General features: G+C 36.6%; 1 protein-coding gene across 5 annotated transcripts in view; it reads left to right on the top strand.

The window, feature by feature from the left end:
* The window catches only part of CTNNA3 (catenin alpha 3), a 470553-nt gene that overhangs the window by 409954 nt on the left and 39613 nt on the right, over positions 1–20986 (top strand). For all 5 annotated transcript variants that reach the window (XM_054071284.1, XM_054071285.1, XM_009568184.2 and 2 more), the window contains one exon: positions 4404–4585. In XM_054071284.1, coding sequence (XP_053927259.1) covers positions 4404–4585 — 182 coding nt within the window. The remainder of the gene's footprint in view (positions 1–4403; positions 4586–20986) is intronic.

Here is a 20986-nt window from a genome sequence, read left to right on the forward strand (position 1 = left end):
ATTTTGCCACTTAATACCTGGCAAAAGATTCCCTGTCAGGAGTCAAGATCTTTATACTTGTAGATCCTTATTCTATGTCCTCTTTGTTCTCTAAACTCCAGATTAAATAGCTCTGACTTTTTTTATCCTTTAAGACAGTGCTTTCTGTATGTCTTTTTGCTCTGTTTTTCTCTGCTCTGGATGCTCTTCAGCTTGTTAATGACTTCTTGATTTTTTTGTGTCCAGACTATTCGTATTGTTAGGTGCATTATACTAGGCTGTGTCTCAACAACAAAGTTTAAACTACTTTTGTCTGTATGCATGTTTTAGAATGAGTTTTGTAATGAGATTTGCCCTTTTGCCAGAGGTACATTTTGATCAGCTACAAATCCTCATCCACAGAACCGCTGGTAAACTATCGTGTCTGTTCTGTTTGTATTGGTGATTTTTCTTAGGTGTAAGCCTTGTTCCTGTCTCAGCTGAAATACATCCTGTTATTTTTTCAGAGAAGTTCTCAAGTTTCTCAAGATCACTTTGAGTTGTAACTAGGACTCTTACATGTCAAACCATGCCTGTTACAGTGCAAATGTGTGATGTATACTTTTGGTTCTGTCATCCACACCTTTAATGAAAATACTGAATAATACCAGAGTCAGGACAGGTCCCTTCAGAATTATGCTTGATAGATCCGTCTGTTTGTCATGCCTTCTTGACAAGTATTCTGTGAGCAGTTTTCAAACCAGTATCACATTCCCACAGTGGCAATTACATATCGATCATATTTTCCTAGATTATTTATGAGGAACCAGTGACAAAACCTTAGTGAAGCCCAGATTCATGACATGTTGCTTCTTCATCTATAGATAGGCCTGTTACCCTGGGATAAAGACAAATTAGTTTCGATATGACACAATTGCCTCATTTAAGTCAACCTTTTTAGTGAAGGTTGGCACAAAAATGGCTTTAAACAGTTTATTCTTTCGTTATTTTCTCCCAATAGCCTTACCTCTTTATCTAATTATATTATATGGAAAAATATATGGGAACTGACATGGCAGCGCAAATAAGGCACTCTCTAAACTTGTTCAAAGAATGCTGGACTTCAGCAGGCATGGTACACTTCTTAAAATTGCAAGGAGACAACTGGTGACAGCAGAGCTTGACAAAAGAAATGCAGCTTCTCCCAGCTGTCAGCATCACACACTCACACAGTTCATCTCTGGGGAACATCCTGTGTATTCTTTACCATGAACTGTAGATTATTCACTGTTCTGTCTTTCACCTCTTTGTCGAAACTTGACTCGGTATAAAAAGTAGAGCGTTTTGTAAAAGGTAATAGGCACAGTTTACTCATTTTGACAAAATTACTCTTATCTCTGTACCATATTCAAGAAAAGTACTTCTATATTATCATTCAAAACACATCCGTATAATAGTCTTTTTAAGTGCCTATCTTATGTTCGCTGTCATGATAAAATAGACTCAGCTGATGTGCACGTTTTTTATGACAGTGATCTACAATGTTTGTTCAAGAAAAAACAGTCACACATCACAATTTGAACTGTTTTAAAACAGTTTGATTGAAATATATTCCTGTCCTTTGAGTAATTTGGAGAGATCTTGTTCGCTTCCACAAAATGTTCAGCTGACTCTGCAACAGGGGAACAAGAATGTAGGTGAGATTGTTGTCCCTCATATGGGGTCTGGTACATGGTATGCAATAAGCCAATCTTACACACAGAGCTGATATATTTATTTATTTCCCTGCCTTCCTGTAAATTGTAAGAAATTTATTGGTGTGGATGCACTCAGTCATTTGGTTTAGGGGATCAGGAAAGAAAAGATGGCAATTCCTTAGACTGTCACCAGTGATAAGGGTAGGCAAAAGACCAGTTCTTAGGCTTGGGTTGTCATTGGTGAGTAATAAATGAGTAAGAGATGCGTCGCTGTCTTTACTAAGTAGTTACTCCCTATGTGTGTCCTCTATTTTTGTCATTATGTGGACAATTTGTTCTGACCTTAAAATTTTAGTATTTGTGATAGCAAATTGACTGAAACTTAGAAGGGGCTGAAATGAAAAGTGGTAAATCAAGTTGCAAATGGTACTATGTAAATAACCCTGGTGTTGGATACTCCCAGCTATTGGAGATAAATAGCCTTCTGAAGAATTGATTCAAGAAATGAAAGAAAAAAAAAAAGTATGAACTGGCGTTTTATTTTTTTTTTAATAGAAGAAAGAAAAAATGTCAAAAATATGACTTCTCCTCTCACCTAGTTTTATCTCTGTTATCTGCTACTGCAATAAAAACCATTTTCTCTCAGAAGCAATGAAAAACTCATTTTTTCCTGGTGGACAAAATAACCCATGCTTATGTAATAGCAGTCATTCAATTTAGACCTTTATTTCACATTTACCATCATGTTCTCTATCTTGATACAAAATCATATCTGTGCTTAAATGGTTGTGTACACAATTGTTTTACTTTATTGCTGTACATCCTTTTAGAGCAGCATGAGGGAAGTGGACAAAAAAACCCAAGGTCAGAATTGTAGTTTCCTTTGCCCTTTTGTTCCACTGGATAATGTGTCTCATTTCACGTGAAGCTCATTATTGTTGGCACATCGCAGGATACTTTATGTCACAGTTCCCTCATTAAAATGTCATCTCGTGGTTTCCGTATGTAAACCTTTGTTCTTGAACTCAAAACAGTATTGAAGCTGGAGGATAGGAAATACCATATGCATCCACCAGTTGGCAAATACGTGTTAGATTGCAAAAAGGGTACTTTTGTTCCCTTGACTCTCCAGGCCAACTCTGATCTTTGCCTGTTTCATACCTTTCCCAGCAAGTTTATCCTACAGCTACGAGGAAAATATGTCTTGATCTTCTCTGGTCTTTTTTAGTTTTGTGATTTATTTATTTATTTTTTAACAAAAGAGGAAAAATGTTCCTAAAATAGCTATGCATTCCAATTCTGTGATCGCAATTATAACATAGTTATACTTCGGGAGACCTGTAATTTCCAGTAATTCATATAAATGGGAAAATTAACCTTGTGATAGAATGATTCAAGCATAAATAAAATTTCTGAAGTGGCGTGGCTTGGAAAGCATGCACATTACGTATTAAACTGCTTACCCGTTATACTAATTATAGTAAATCAACCACTGCCTTAACCTTCCATTTTATGGATGGTAGATAATATTTAATAAAGAAGAATACGTCACAAAGTATTTATTGTTTAATTGCAGCATAATTACAGTGTGTTAATAGTTACTGTATGTAAAAGTGAATTCTTGATGGTCTACAGTAGAAGAGGGGGACCACTTCACAGAAAAGGTGATAGATAAAAACCCGCTATGACAGTAAAACCATCAAGACTAACAGGCCAAAAGGTCTCCTTGTTTGCTCTAGTAGAGGGTATTATGAAGGGGCCGGACTGCTGGATGACCACATAATATCTTAGCTGCTGTCTGCCACCTGGCCTCTTTCTGACACAGGAAATATTTCTGACCCTTGTCTGGAGCAGACTAATAATCTTGCTCATGAAGTATAATATTAGGTACAATATTTGTCTCACTAGGCTGCATTTCCAGTTGCTGTTTCACACGTCATAGATTAATTGCTTCGTTAATGCTTAAATGTAGGAAGAACATGTGGATTCAGTATAGATTGAATGTTCTGATTCTTGTCAAATCTGAATTTGTACAAAACACACCACGTTTCTAGCTACACTAAACCTTTATTTGAAACAGTTTTAGCTGGTGGAATGTTTGCAAATGGTCCAGTCTGGAGCTGCAGCCAAGTATAGGGCTGTGTGCTGCTGAGCCCAGTATGGCTGTGGCTTTGTGTGAATGTTGGATGCTTTCCTGCTGGCATTCAAGATACTTTTTTTGGTAACTTTATTGACATACTGATTTCTAGATATGCTCTTCTATTAAATTGTCTTCTATAAAGACAGAAGATACCTATATGAAAAATTAGGTCTCAATTCTTAAAATGATATTGTGGAACCTTCTTAGTAAGGAGGACAAGCACACCTGAAAGTTTTAGGACAACTAAACCTTTTCCTCTATTCTTTCCTACCTGAAAGAATATTGCCTTTTGTAACTTGCATACTTAAAAACACTTGGGAGCCTATCAGTCATATTTTATAAAGGCTCTTTGGGGAATTTATTCTTCTTTCTCTTACTATGTTAATATTAGTGGTTTCATGGACAGCGCTGTCCCTATTACACTGAGGTAATTTACTTCATCCGACCCAATTATAGCATACAGATCCTGAAAAACAGAAGTGCTTAGACTGGAATAGTCAAGCCACAGTGTTAAACTATATATTTAATAATATCCTGTGGTTTTGTTCTTTAAGAAGAAAAATAATCTAACATAGATGTTTTGGAAATCAAATTATTTTATGTTTCAGGCCAAGATGACTCAACTGCCAGAGGCTGAAAAGGAAAAGATAGCGGAGCAAGTGGCTGACTTCAAAAAAGTCAAGAGTAAGCTTGATGCAGAGATTGAAATATGGGATGATACCAGCAATGACATCATTGTTTTGGCCAAGAGGATGTGTGTGATTATGATGGAGATGACTGACTTCACAAGGTAATAACGCAAAAAAAGGTCTTCAATATCTGTAAATGTTGGAGGCCATTGTCATATTGGTATGGTAGAAAATCCTGAGTTTTTAATGTCGGGTGAGTGTCTTTACAATATTGAGTGGCTGAGCCAATGTAGTTAGCTTTATCAACCAGCTAGTAGTACTGAAATATTACAAGGGAGGTTTGAAGTTTTAAACTATGCTTGTCCTTAATTTATTTTCTTTTCTTTGTCCTCTTTTATTCATTTGGTTGGTTGTGGGTTTTGCACATTTTTAACGCTTTATTTCTGCTCTTAGTGAAAGGGGAAAAGTAACAAAATAATCTTGATTTTAAGCTGTGGCTTAATCTCATCTCTTTTCTTTCGACCTGTACCATACCATGCTGTCAAACGTAAAACATACTGTACAGACCACTGTCTGTGGTGCACATTCAGACTCATGCGTATTTCATATCTTATTACGTTCTCTTGCTTTCACCAGAACTGTATCATACTGCTATATCTACTTTTAAAGAATGAAGTGTCCTGTAGCACGTAGCTTTGAAAGCTGGTATTTTCCTCTGTACCAAAGGGAGGTACTTGGGAGTTTTCATGCTTTGTTTTTGCTTTTTTATTCCCCATCTGGTTAATAATGAAATAGTTGCAGATAGGTAGGCGAAGCCTTAAAACACAACCACTCTTGCAAGATACATAGTGCCTCATAAAATAAGTGCATTCATGTAAGATGTGAAGGAAAATATAATCCTCTTGGATAAGTTCTTCAGGTGTGTAAGTTAAATAGAGTTGCATAGGGCAGGCCCAGCCAACAAGACTGGTGTCTGGCTTAAGGCCAGTTCTGGGCAAGACGGTTGTTGCATTTTCATCATGTTAACACTTTCCAAATTCACCTTGAAAAGAGAGAGGTTTAAAGGCCTGCGTGTTGAATTCTGCAATCCTTTTGTTCTTGTTAAGAGTATGTACTTGGACATTTGAAAAAGACCATACTGTGCCATAAACTCAGTCTTTGCAATTAAAGTCACCTCCCTCACCAAAATACTTTAAATTATTAAATAGCTTTCAATTAATCAAGATTGACAAGGCCAGTTCATAATCTTAGTTTTGCACTTGTGGCTCTTAGTTGAATTAGTATAATCTGCAGTTTTGAGTTGAAGAGCAGCTCTTGTCCGGTGTTGCCGATGTCCAAAGAGTTCACAGAGAACTCCGAAATAACTCCAGTACAATAACTTACTTGAAGGTAATATTAAAATCTACTGGGAAGAGAGAGTGCAAATCCTAGTCTTTACTTCAGAGTATGGTATGGAACTACATTACCGGAAGATGGATTTTGATTACTGTCTTCCAAATTTTAGGAAGTGTATTACTCTTTTTTTCTTCTTAGATGATTAGACTGTAATTTGAGATATACAAGCATATAGAAGCATGTACTCCTGTATTATGTGTTTGATGCTTAACTTGTAAATTCTTTTGGGTAGGACTATCGTCCCAAGTCTTTGGTTTAGTTTCTAGAACTGCTGGTCACAGAAACTGAGGTCACCCTGTTGTACCATATATTCAATAATAGTCTTAGAAGATACTTTTGTATTTTACATGACTTTACCTCACATCTTTAGAAAGCTGATTTTGAATACACTCATCAGTCATTTGTTTTCAAGTTTTATTTCTTCTTCAATGGTGTCAAAGTCTTGTAAAATGAACAACCTGTAATTCCAAGTTCTTGGAAATGGAAGAAATAAAATATTCTGATATTTTGTATTTGTTACATCAGAAGATACACAAATAGTAAATTTCTGTGTTTGAGACACTTATTACCTAAATTGATTTCTGTTTTCCTTCAAATGTATTATCTTGTATTCATTTTTATTTAATCTTCATGAGTGCTTTCCAAAGCTTTAGTTTTTCAAGGTCATCTTGGCATCTTAGTGTGTTTGTGTGCGTGCATTGTCTTGAACAATTCAACAGTAATATATTCAGCTGAAACCTGGTCATTGTTGGTATCAAAATAACTCATTATTCATACAGAAGGTAATGGGAATGGTGCTGGCATAAGATACCGATGTGTATGCCTCAGATCATTAGCAGAAATACTTCAGGATGACTTCAGTGAAGGCCAGTGGTAATCAGCGATTGCTCAGAAGAAGTTAAGACTGCTGTTAAAAGAATAACTATCTGAAGTAGCTTATTATGATTTAGCTTTTCTATTTGATTATAGAGGCATAGGCCTCTGCTTTTCTTGAAACTTGGCAGAAGAGACCTGCAGAACCTCATTTAAAACAAATTCTATCCTACAGAACATTCATGAACATGTTCTCTACAGATAGATACTAGGCCAGGCTACTGTAATTACTTATCATCCTCTGAATAAGCAGGAGAGTGGCTTCATCACTTCTCTGTTCAAGGGGTCTAGGTGTTTTCAGAGCATCTTATTTGTTTTGGATCTATCCAGAGCACCTATTTGCATCTCCTTTGAATGCTTGCCTTGCAAAACTGTCCAGAACAGGGTTTGTTTTGTTTTCTGATACCTTAGGGATTCAGTCAAGATAGCAGGACATTCGGTCTCTTTGGCTAGAGGGAGCTTAAACTTTTTCCGTCCAGAGTATTAAGATATAAATTAATAGGAATTGTGGGAGATAGTTTAACACCAGACTTCCATCTGCAGAACAGGAGTTTGCTTTGTTAGTGTTTAGGGGTTCCAAGTGCTGTTCCAAAAGCAGCATGTATGTTTGGAGGTTAAATATTAAATAGTTATTAGATATTTTGGGGACAGGAAGATGAATATTAGGTTCATCTTTTTCCACAAAGCCATCATTTCTGAAGTCCTCACATTGTGTACCTTGTTGTGTAGCAATTTTGACATTTCTTAGTGAAAGCTGCCAATAGACATGCATTCATATGTCTATGCATTGAAGTCAGACTTGGCCCCAATTCTGCCATCGTTGATCAGTTATCTTATGGGGAAGGGAAAGCAGAATTTCTGTTCTTGGTTTAGCTTTTTAAAAGCTTTGGTTTCCCAGGTGAGAATGAGATATAAGGAATCCTTTGTCCATAGTTCTTTCCTGTTGACCATCTTAGATGACTTCATGATGGCCAATTTGTTTTGTGTGGATCCCATGTGAATTACTTCACTATTATTTACAGAGTGTCCTGCTGTCTAACAGTGCAGTGTGTGTGATGTGATGATTGCTGAAGATGTATTTCAGTGCTGTAATGTTCACTTATTTGCATCAAAGACCCTTTGTAGTCCTAGGTGTCTGATGTCTGAAAATCCGTAGGTGTACAAGGACGATTACTGACTTGAAAACTCAGCCTAAAACTTATGCCTACTGGTTTCAAAATAGAAGTAGTGCATTCTCATTTTTATCTTCCACTTTTCCAGCATGTCAGATTTGTCCTGCTGTGTGGAAATATATTATTTTAAAGAGATAGTTTCTGTCCCAGCAATGAGTGAGTTTTCTTTGTTTAAACTGATTATTTATGTGAACATAATTCCTGTCAAGAATCTATATAAACATAGGGCAGTTAATTAATTTAACTCACTGCTTAGGCTTCAATATATGTGATATTGTGTCATTGTATTGATGGACAATATCTAAATGACAAATTAGAAGAGAACTGGCATCTAAACAGGCATGCTTTTAGGAGGCTAGTTTGGATTTGGGAGATAGCAACTGTCTATGAAGCAGATACTGTGCACTGTATATTAACTTTAAATCCTGCCCTGTGAACCAGTTGGTTCACCCCAAACAAAAGAGAACTTGCAAAGATTTTACGTTGAAGAAAACAGTTTCATGGAACAGGGAGCTCTGAAGAACTTATAAACTACGTTAGGGTACAATCAGCAAATATGACTTAGATTTGTCTTTAGAAAGGATGGTTAGAATTTTTTAAGTACTTAACTCAAAATTCTCTTCTGACTTTTAGAGTTACCGTTTTTCAAAGCTGTATTTTACAGAAACTGAATGAGTATCTAATAAACAGACTTGGCTACATCATTGATTCAGTGTCCAAAATGCACTCGTATTTCCTCTCAATAAGTAAGTACTTATGTTTCCCAAGCTTTCTAACCATTGTCAAATTACGTTATTGGTAAGAAATCTTGCAAGTCTTTTGAAATAACTGCTTATTTATCTCAGGCATGCATTATGTTTATCTCAAACACAGGCATGCATTATGTTTTTAAATATAAAAAATGTGGACAAAGTTACCCCAAAGACAGCATTGTGTTAAGGAGATACATACACGCACGTGAATGTATTTATAGATGTGTTCTCCTTAGGAAGCAATGCTGCTCTGCAGTAGTCTCCACTGACAACCCAGGCTGTGACTGCCACAAAAGATAATGGTACCTTTATTACTGAAAAAACTGAACTGACTAAGTGCCATTACATCTACAACTCAACTTCAGATACATTAAAAAAATCCCCTTCCCCTCCTCTCATTGCTCATATCAGAGAATTGATAGGTCAGCATTATTTCATTAAGCAGTCTGCGATGCTTTTGAGAGTCCATAGTTACTTAATGTTTGCATCTTAAAATTTCAAAAGAACGTGCATCATAAGATGCGTAAGAGAAAAAACAACTTCCACTTTAAAATTATGTATTTAATCAGAAATCACCTAAAGATCGAAAGTTGTAGAAGTTTTGTCAACAGTGATGTTGTTGAACTGAGTCATCAGAAAGGGCAGAGTTATTTTAGGAAAAATTACTTTAGGTGAAGGCGGTGAACCCTCCTTAAAGTTCTATCTTCAGAGAAACTTTTACTAGAGTTAACTATAGAAAGATGTTATTTAGGATAAATTTATTTCTAAAGCAAGTACAATTCAGTTGTGGGTGCATATTTGTATGTGTTTTATTGTGCATGCTTTGATAAACAGAACCACCAGGATTTATTTCTTACTGCAGAGCAGATTAAGCAGATAACTTTTATTGTTAAAATGAGCAGCAGAATTGCATTAGCTAGAGCACGGCAGATGTTATTTAAGATTTTGCAGTACTTGCAGGTTACTGACTGTCCTGCCAGAACTACATGTAGTAGCCTCAGGCAATTGTTACCCTCAAGTAGAAACACAATCTCTCAAATCTGTGATGAATTGTTCAGATGTGACAAGTTAAATCGTATCTTGTAACACAGAAGCAGCTGATATTGCTCATTCTTCCTGAATTTCACAGAGCTTCTAAAATGTATCCAAACGCAACTTTCACAAGTAAATGAGGATTTTGAAGACAGAAATCCTGTATTTGTCCTCTTGTGCAGATACCGATATCGACTGAGTCTGAATTTCATGCATAGTACTACTGTGTCTTTATTAATGATATTTACATAGACTGTGATAGCTCATATGATGCTTATGTGGGTGCTTTTTTACAGCTTTATTAGTATACATAATTTCAGCTGTTTCCTAAAGACATATACCAGCAAATATTTAATTAGAAATGGCAATCACTACTCTGGTGGCTGCAATATAATTCTAAAAGGTAAGTAGTAATTATTCATCCTCTGATGGTGAAATTTCTAACAAACAAACAAAAAAGACATCCAAATATATTAGCTATTTAGTACAACCACGTGTTTCAAAGTGATAATCACCTTGTGGAATGAAGTCTCAGAGCCAGAAGAGAAATGATTCAAGAAAAAGTCAAACAGTTTAGCTCAATTACTCGGAGTATTTCTGGAAGTATTTTGATATCCAGTTTGCCTGCAAGTGGAGTGGATTTTTTTTACCTGTAGTATGCACAATTAACTTCAATCGTACTGTTATTAAACAAACATGGTAAATCATGAGTGCATAGTCTGGTTTATATATTTTTGTTAGGAATTACAAAATAGGAATTTACTTTTAGACTCTGACAGAAGTTCTAAATGGATAAACATCATGCAGCTAAAAAGGACATTAGGTGAGAAGAGTAACAAATGCAGTGCTAAAGAAGCTTGCTGTTTTGCAGGTTAACAAAGCACGTTAAACACCCATAAACCAATACAGTGAACCACTAATGACCAAAGTAATGAGCATAACATTGCATTCTTTCCTCTGCAATATTACTGTGAAAAAAATACAGTTAAACCATGTATAACTACTTTCAGTAAATAATTTTTTGCTGTTGCTCACAACTGGATTAGAGATACTAAAGGGGATGGATGGGTTTACAGCTTCATCGGTAGTTGCTTACGTCTTCTCTGAATTTTCATCTTCTCTTAATGCTATTACGCTTCTAGTTCTGGAAAGAAAGGAAAATGCTGATCTGATTCCCGAGTAAGGCTTTAATGGAAAGATTGGTTTGGAGTAAGCTAATTTTCAAAATTTGCAGAAACTGTGCTACTACTGAATCACTGTTGGATCTGTGTGAGCTGATGTTTTCTCCCCTTTATGAGAAGAAAGATAGTTTTTTAAAAGTCCCTGAAACTGTTCACTGAGAGAGGACTTGTATTGGGCAAATGCAAGCTCTTCAACAAAAGATCAGGACAGAAGGATGTTCTGTTACTATTTTTTTTGCTTCCATCAGTGACATAACTACATGATGAATATCTTTCTACACTATAAGCATATGTAATTATTTCACTGCTTTTCTAATTGCATCTTTCCTTGGAAAGTTGAGGCATTCACAGTTTGCTCTTTTATTTAACAACTATTTTTTAAAAAAATACTTTCTTTGTGTGCATTTTTTATTTATTTAGATGAAAACTGAAAGTGAACATAATGTTTTTTTATTATTGAGCTTAAGTGTTATACTTAGACAGCTGATATTTCAGCGTGACGTTGACAATCCTAATTCCAACTTTTACATTGCCAATGCTCACAAACTGCTTTTTTAATTCTTATTTTTCCTCCAAGAAAACCAGGTATTAATACAAGTAACGGGGCTCGGAAGTGGAGCCTATTTTGTGTAGACATGAAATTCTTTCAAAAGAATATTTTAAGTGATCAGAAACAAAGAATCACTTGCCAGCTGGAAGGGAAAATAACTCTTGAATTTCATGTATAGAGGCAGAAATTGAGACACATTATCTCACAAAGAGAATTCTACTAGTCATCTTGTTAAAAGTCTGTGTAAAACTTAACTTAAAAATTCTGGTGATGGTTTGCTTTTGTAATGATTTTAGTTGACGTACTGTTGGACTGTACAAAGCCACTTCTAAATAATTTTTTTCATGCTGTAGAATGCCTCTTAGTCATGGAAGCTGTGAAGATTAATTCCTCTGATTAGAGTAATTACATGCTCCACATCCTGAAAGAATTTTATAAATTTAAAACCAATGCTCCATTTTAAATAGTGGGTCTCTTAATTCTACTGTTTCAGAATAAATCCGTTGTTTGTGCTGACGTTATAGTTATACCTCATGTATAGGTAAACAAATTGCATACATAGGAGAGAATAATGCGCTAATGGGAACACTAATGTATTTTTAGACCTCCCTGTCTGAAATCCATCCATTTATACCTGTGATTTGGGTCAGGGCTCGGGAGAGTGAAGGCCAGAGCTTAAGTGGAGCTCTTGTAGCAATGAACAGAGGCTGTGGGAGGAGGCTTCAGCTTACACTGGTCAGGACCATTAGGATCTGTTGGTGCCCTCAGACCCATAGCAGCCAGAGCAGAGGAGAGCTGCTTCTCCTTTGTCACTTTTCTCAGTCCATTCTCATGGCTTAGGACCACCCAGAAGGGGAAGCCAAGAAGGCAACGTCCAAACTGTATATATGAGGTCATGATGAGTGACATAGCACAATTTGCTTTTATGATAATGTTTTGGTAGTATTCTCCCACTGGTTTGTCATGGATCCTGCCTTTTGAACTTCAATGTCTTCATGCAAGACTAGTTTTTTTCTGTTTATTTTGCTTAAGCTGTTGTTGGGTAAGAATGCCCAGCAATGTCTTATAAAGAAATTAAAAAGTAGTCATTCAAACAGCAAAGCACAACTCCCTGCTTTTTTCTCCTTTAAAATGTAGGCCTATTTTTATGGAATTTATTTGCTATTTTTTGTACATGCTATATATTTTTTTGCTATAACACCATATGTTCAGGTTCCTCCTGAATCAATTAGCAGAAATTAGAAGCTTAAACTTTTGGAGGCTTTCCAAGAAAAAAAGGCTGGAAACTTTTGCAGTTATCAACCCTTCATTGGAAGTGTAGGCACATCAGTGAATTAATTATGATCAGAAATTTGACATAAAGTATTAGTTACTTTTTTTTTCTGTGAATTTAATGCTGATTCAACTGAAAGTTTTCCTTACTTCTACAAGAGATAAGTCACATTCAGAGTAGTATGTACACCCACATTTCTTGTGACTATTTGTGGTCCAAGGGAAAAAAAAACAGATTAATGGCAGTTACGTGGCTGGTGCCTGTGAATTAGAAGACTGGAGCTTAATTGTCAAGGTAGAGTTTGTGAACTTGGTAATAAAATAAGTAGTAGCTGTTAAATAGGGTAAACAGTAATTGAAGATAGAGAAACAGAAAGGAAATGGACCAGTGGGATGCTATTTTATAAAGCAAAAGGGAATGCTTTTGATGCTGTGTAAGCTTCGCAATGCTGGTCACCATGATTTGCAGATATTCTTCAGAGGTTTGCTCGTGATTACTGGGATGAGATGAATCTAGTAAAGAGCTGTAATTTTCTGGACTGTTACTCTCATCTTTGTGAAGAGGCAAGTGGGCAGTCTGGAGAAAGGGGAGTGAGGAAGGCTTGTAGTCAGGTACTTCTCTGCCATCTGTCTTCTTTGCCCTGGTAGAGGTAAAAGTTGATAGAAAAAAAAAAAAGTTGATAGAAACACTATCAACTTTTATTTCAAGGCTTCTCTATCAGAATGCAAAACAAAAAAAAATTCAGAACATGAGTCGTGTTTTCCAAAGCAAGGAGTCTTTGTAATACTTTTTATAAGAATCAGTTCCTTTAAGTAAATTATCTTGTTTTGCATCCACATGTATGGTAAGTAACAAGCACTGGAGAAAAATTAGGTTTTGGCCTTTACTTGTATTCTAGACATATCCCATATACTTTAAACAGGTGAGGTGAAGGCACTGTGAATTGAACACTCTAAAAAGCAAGTTTTATGGGGGTACCCAGGGATATCTAAATCAGCTGGAGAGTCTCTAAATCATGTGGCTGATTTTGGTCGTTTAGTATACCAGAAGTACAATATAGGGTAGGGAAAGGAAGCATTTTCTTTTCCCTATGTGACTTCAGTCTTTTCTAAAGGATCATTTTACTGTTTTTTTTTTTTTCCCCTCTTCCCTAAACTGAGTTACAGACAGGTTGCTTAACAGCACTGTAGCAGTTGCTATTGTTGCTGTTCTCTGTGCAGATGAAGCTATGTTTTTTTTCAGAGACATGAGGGCTTCATCTTCATAAAATCAATTCACCGCTATTGTTTCTCTTTCTCCTGTTCACCCTACCAAATGTCTGACTTTCTTCTGCCTGAGTGATCAATCCAAAGGAAATAATTTTAGTTGATCCTTTGTTTTCTTTATGGCTAAGAAAGGATAGAGTTGTCATCTAATAAAATATAATTATTCCCAGAAGTTGCAGGGCTGCAAACAGCCTTACTGTATTATCTATGTGATTCATTTTATGTAGTATCCTTTTAGTTTAGTTGTCTTTTTTGAGTACGCATACTTCTGAGAAAAACTGTTCACAAATGCTCACCTTGGGAGCATGTTGAACAACAGAAGCAGTGCTGAACTGCTGTGTTTTCTGCTAAAAATATGACTGTAGTCTGTTCTAACCATTTTTAATTAAACCAGGACCTTTCAGGGTTCACACAGCCTGCCAATGGTTCTCATTTTTTTCTTCAACACTATACAGCATTTTTAACACTTTTTTTTTTAATTCAATGCCTTTGGCAGCTGCCATTTGAATAGTCTTGGGGTTAAAACTCTCGTCTTTCTCCTTGAAATGGCACGAGTAATGGCATTCAGCTTTTCTTAGCATGCCTCTGACTTCATGTTGTACTACTTTTCATAAAGGTTAGCAAGTAGTTTTGGCTCTCCACCCTACTGTATTCTTGACGCCTTTGAGGCATAATACTGTAGGGCAAAAAGAGGTGTCTGTGCTGAGCCTCTGGTCCAAACTCCTGACTGCCTTGATAACAGCTGAAAGCAGATTTCAGCTTTCTTAGTATAAAGGTGACATTTCCCTTATCGGCTCCCTTGTTTTGTGTAGAGCCATGCCTCTGGTTTCCTGGAAAGAAGGTCAAATGAGAAATGATGGACAAAGCTTGTGATTGGATGGGCTGGCTTGTGGTGGTAGATTTTCTATAAGCCAGGTGGCTACCAGCACCATTATTGCAGTGAGGCATGTTCAAACAAATTCCTGCTTAGAGCATGGTGCTGCCTCCCTGCACCAGGTATTGTTTTCATGGGCCGAACTGAAGTACAAGCAGAGTAGGTGCCCTTCTGACTGCCACAGACTGTGTGGTCAGGGGAATTGTTGCTGCTTAACTGCTGATTTTTAGCATGATCACAGCCAGCTGACCAGCTGGACATCAGTATCTGGGGACATGAAAGATATGTGAGCTTAATTTGAATAAACATGATATGGATATTTGGGACTATCCATGTCACACATATGTAGTCTTAATGCAGCCTATGCCAAACAGCACTAATACCATGATCGCTTTATCGAAAGATTACATCATGACAGTTACTTAAGCTGGTAGTAGAGGGCAAAAGGTAGAAATGTGGAAGGATCTGTACCACAGATTGCAAACATAAGATTTTATTTCACAACATTTTCCCATACTTATCTCAGTCCTGACCTGTTAAGCCATCTGAGAGGTATCTATGTTATCAGCAAATAGTGGATCAAAATGCATAAAACAGACCCAGAGGTGTAAAGGAGGAGTGGAGGGCAGTTGTACACTTGGTCCCCCATGCCCACCCCCAGGAATGCGTGATATTCTGGTGACAGTGTACTTCTGATTGGCGTTATGTCAGAGAAAAAGAAAGCAGAGGAATGTTAGTTCCTGCGTCTCAATCCTTCAGGTTAGCTTCCCATTTCCACCTGGATGACTTGATCACTAGTTCTCTTGCTATCCTGACGGGGTTTCTGTCTCTCTTTCTGCAGAGCTGAAGGTAAGCTGTATAAGTTAGGATTAAACTTAGGAAAATACTTAGTCATTTACTCTAATACCTTTAATTTATATTTAGCATTAGACAGTGGTTTACTTTCAGAGTTTCATTTGTTGGTCTAAACATCTTTTTTTTTGTTGGCTGAATCATTTATGCAAAGCAGCATATTCCTCAGTGAGTAATGGCTGAGAAGCCTCTTCTGTATGTATGAGCCTGTTCTATTTGCTAGACATATTGTAATGCTCTGCTCTCAAGTAACACGTTTTTTGGCTAAATACTTATAAATAGATTATAGCTCCCAGTTAATTTAGTGCTTCAAGGTTTCCATACTAGAATATATACGATTCAATTTCTCTCTCTTGAATGTCTTCATTAGGGCTGTCAGGTCTCTGTCTACATTACTTTTCAAATGGGCCAGTCAGAAGCAGCAGATGAGGATAACATGAATATCCTGCAAGTGATTTCCTTAAAGAGTTCTGGGTGCTTATGCAGGAGGGCATGAGCTGCTAGCACCAGATGCTGGACATCTGTTACCAGCAACTGTGAGAGCCTGGTGCTGTGTTACACCAAGAGTTTTGCTGTCGTGATGTGGGTAACACAAGATATGGCAGGAAAAAATCGCTGCCGAACAAGTTATTGCTGTTGGAAGGGGCATTGCAAGTCTTGATTCAGTATTTCCTCTAAATTTCCTTCTATGCCTATATGTGTTTTCATTTATAAATATTCAGTGACTAGAAATGTCTATGTTATATCCAAAATAATCATTGCAGCTTATCTGTGTCTAGAGTGTTCTGATTTTTACATGTGGGGGTTTTTTTTGCGGCTTTCTTTTACACAAGCTGTAAGTTTACTTTGGGGACTTTCAGTTCAATCTAGATTAATAAGAGAGTCAATGAGGTGAGAATCTTATCTTTCTTTTTTCTCTCCTCATCTTAAGAATAAAGAATTTGCTACTGACAAGCAGGAGAGCTTTCCTCATTCCTGCTGCAGAATGCTGGAGGTCAGGAAGGGAGACTCTTATCTTTCTTTATGTGTACGTTTTATAACTGACTGTGGGATTTGTTTGGGATTTTTCCTCAAAGGTTGACTTCAGGTTAGTCCAGCAAATTCTTTTGGAGAGCAGTTCTTGTCTACAATATGGCAAGCCCTAAATAATCACAAAGTTTGCTCAGTGGACCTCACGAGATGTCTGACTGCTGTTTAAAGAGCAGCCAGTTGTTGGGATTGTGAATGCACATCACCTCATTACTCTTCCGTGTTCTTCAGGGAGAATCTCTCAGCTAAGGTCCCACCTTGGCTTCGGACAATAGGCAAAACACACAGAGGGTGGGTGGAAGGAAGAATTGTAATGGAAGTCTTATAGATGGAAGTCCCCCCTAAGCATCTCAATCACAGTGTCTTTCTTCTCCTTTACATCTTTGCTGCAGTGTGAAGGCTCATCTTGTGTTTCTTTTTCTGAGTCTAGCTGCACAATTTTTAACTGAGTGAATGTTACTAGTACATTAACAAAATTTGGAAGAGTTGTCTTTCCAAGCAATCTTAGGACAAGTCACGCTAAAAAGCTATGCAGCCCCATAATTCTGCTCATGCAGTGAAAGGACCATTCTAAACGTAAAGATAAATATATAAGTAAATGTGGCTGTTTAATGGGTTGCTTAACTGTGATAAAAGCAGCTTTTCTCATCAGTAAAGCAGAGTTATTTCTGTAGAAAGAGAAATTGTTGTGGCCAGGGACAGAGAAAAAGCCTCAGTGAAGGAACCCTGAGGATTTTATTAGAATTTCAGCATATGTCAACCGATGTCAGGGAAGGTTAAGATTCAATATTAGAAAAAATTTCTTCACTGAAAGAGTGGTGAAACATTGGAAGAGCTACCATTGCCCTGGTAGGGCTTGGAATCACCATCCCTGGATTTGTTAAAAAAATGTGTAGACATGACACTTCAGGACACGGTTTACTAGGCACTACAGTGTTGGGCTGACAATTGCACTGGATGATCTCAGAGGTCTTTTCCAACTTCAATGATTTTTGAATCTATGGAAAAATAGAGGCTTTTTTTTTTTTCCCAGGCCTATCATGTTACTTTTGGGGCATGCTGTATTCAGCTGAAATACTCCCAAAGGATAGTTCACCCTTTCAATCCAATGAAATTTCAACTACTGTGATAAAGTTTACAAGTCTCATTCGTCAGAGACCCTGTGCCAAACATCTTTTCTGATGCTTTCATCTTGACACAGCAAAATGACAGTGACACTTGCTGATGGCAAGTGACTTGCCATATTGAATTGTGTTAATTGCACTGAATATAATTTTTTTGCAGAAACTATCTGTTAAGAAAAGTTTCCAGTCTTCTTGCTTGATAAGAAAACCTTTGAAGTACGTGATTAATATAGCTGGGAATATCCTGTCTTGTTGAGGTTGCACTGGCCAGTTCAAAACAGTAAGGGGTGATCTAAGTAAGACCCAAATTCTGGCTCCAGTTTGTAGTTTCTGCAGCCAAGCATTTCTGCAGGTATGTTCTTGCATCACTGCGGGGATGAGAATCCCTTCCTCACCTCCAGCATTCTGCAGCAGGAATGAGGAATGCTCTCTTGCTTGTCAGTAGCAAAGTCTTTATTCTTAAGATGAGGAGAGGAAAAAAAAGGAAAAGTGAGTTAAGCAGCGTTGTACAACACTATAAGCAGACATAACTGTCTGGCAAAAGGTATACATTCTAGCAAATGGCATGCATGTTAATAATTTTTCCCACCTCTTTGCCTTTTTTTATTTTTATTCTGTCATCACTGCTGGATTCTAGCCAGTGACCATGTCCTGCTCTCATACTGCCACTTATCTCTCACCACCATGTGGCTGCAAGAGAGCTTTCTTACTGATGTTTGATGACCAGAACAGAAATTAAGACCATCCATGTTTTAACTTCTCTTTTCTAAGACTGTTTTTACTCAAAAAACCCAAACCACAAGTTTTGGAGTTGTAACTAAAGAATTCTGATCAGTTCTGGTGACCAGGGCAACACTTTCAAGAGTTTCTGTCGCCTTTTACTCTGATTCTGTGGCAGTGCCTGATGAAACAGCAACTTGTCAGTGACAACAATGTCTAGTAGAAAATAGATTTGGATAAAGTAGCATCAGAAAAATCAAGGGAATTAAAAAAATACAAGCCCAGCAAGTCCAGCTTGTTTATCTCTGTGAACTTGTAATGAAGTAAGTTTTATCTGTACCTTCATAAAGGTTAGAAATTAAGAGCTGGTAAAAGAATACGTGCGTAGTAAAGCTGGGTACAAATGTGTGGTAGACATCAGTATGGCTGAGATATTAGAAAAGGATGCTATGATCTTTAATTTAATAAACCATTATTATTCCCGCAGTTTGAGGAATCTTAAAACACTGATGTTCAGAGCTGTAACCAAGTATTTCATTAATTAACTGAATTGTCTACTTGCCTAACTAATTAACTCTAACTAATTGCCAGCATTTCAAGTCAGTGATCTGTAGTACTCTGGCAGGAAGCTGCGAGATTTTGTATTCCGAAATTTAGAAGTTGAAAAAGAAATTTGGAAATCAGTGTCCTCTTTTGATGTGGGGAAGTTTACCCTTTTCCTCTGGGCATAAGAATGAAACTGAGAGGAAAAAGCAAGTTGCAGGTTGCAAGACATAAAAATGTTAGGGTGAGGTAATACATGAGGAAGTAGGATTTAGGATCTTTATGTTCCTAAAGATAACTGAAAGGAGTGGAGTCCAGTAGAGTCACTTGTTTCATGGTCACTAACCTTACCATAGAACATACCATTTCAAGAGCTCTCTCACATCAAAACACATTTCTTTTAATTTCATCTGATTTTCATGCTAGTTACCATGTTAATAGTGTCTTTAAAGTAAGTCTTTCATACAACATATGTATAATAAACACAAGTTGTCAGAATTGCTATGATGGAACTGTGCGTTGTTGAAACAGAACTGCAGGTTACTTGTGCTTTTCAGAGACCATACAGGTAAAGAAGTAATTCTTTTAAAATATTTTGATAACTGGTTCAATATATAATCAGAAACTTGTGTGGTATTTGAAGATGGATTACTGAGCCATTAGCAATCTAGCAATCTGATTAGATATCCATATTAATACACATCTGCCACAGTGGCACAGCAGATGTGCTATGTGCATATATAACATAAAATGTAAATTTTTGATGAGTACTTTCTTATTTTTTTTTACTCAAAATGTTTTAATTACATTATATGTCATGCCATTTGTTTCATTTTACCACACTGAAAGTCCTTTTTGAAAAATAATCTATCTGTGAGGACAGTTTTCTGATAAATTCTAAAATATGACTGCTAATTGAATGAAACCATTTTGAAATGTGAATTTCATTCTCCCATTACTGACCTACAGAAAATCATTAGGGGTTTGTTGCAGCATTTTGGTTCTGCTAATCATGATTTTGTTGCCTCTTTAGGCACAGTAGCATCTTTAATTCCAGTTGCTGTTGAATTTATATTGTATGGCATGTAGAGTGTACAACTTCATGACTCCCTTTTCTAAATGTCAGATGTCACAATCAGGAAGGAATTGCCTTTGTTTTCTAAAGATGAAAATTAAAAAGTTGATGAATACAACTATAGTAGTTTAACTGCCAGAAATCTAACTCCCTATCTCAAAAAAATTCTTTCGTCTCTATGTTATGTGTCCTAAACGACATTCAACTTAAAATCCATTTATCATATTTGCAAAAGCTTTGGGCATTGTGATTTTTTTTTCTTTGCGAAACACTACATAATCACACTGAAAAACAATTTAACAGTATTTGTATATACCATTAGGCAAATACATCTTTTTGAGCAAATATGTTAGCAAATTAGTGATAGCCTTGGTGAGGTTTTTAATCAAACTTTCACATTAATTTGTATTTTTCTGGAGATTTTTCAGAAGACTGACTCTGTTGTTATGGCATACGGGGTAGTTAAAATTATAATTGTACCACTGAGAGGTCTTGTTCTTTGAAGTAGCTTTAAAACCTACTAATGATAGCTAGTGGGCAGAAGTGTTGAAAAAACCAATTATTAATAGCGCATGTTAACACCAGAAGTAGGAGAGCACATGTAAACTCTGAGAATGGCATGTGTGGTGATCAGCAAGATGATGTTACATGTAGTTAAGGCATTCTGAAAGATCCATTTTTGGAATCAGTGTTTGAGTGGAATGAATAACTCTACATGGAAGAATATGGACAAGAAAGAGGTAAAATAATTGTGCTCTGAATCAACTAAAAAGTATTCAAAAAATGTTAGAGAGAAGGTGAAAAAGAGATTTGCACAGGTTGTGTAAAGTAATGCCATAAAACAGAACTTAA

The sequence above is a fragment of the Cuculus canorus genome, chromosome 7, assembly GCF_017976375.1.
Source record: "Cuculus canorus isolate bCucCan1 chromosome 7, bCucCan1.pri, whole genome shotgun sequence".
Taxonomy (NCBI): Eukaryota; Metazoa; Chordata; class Aves; order Cuculiformes; family Cuculidae; genus Cuculus; species Cuculus canorus.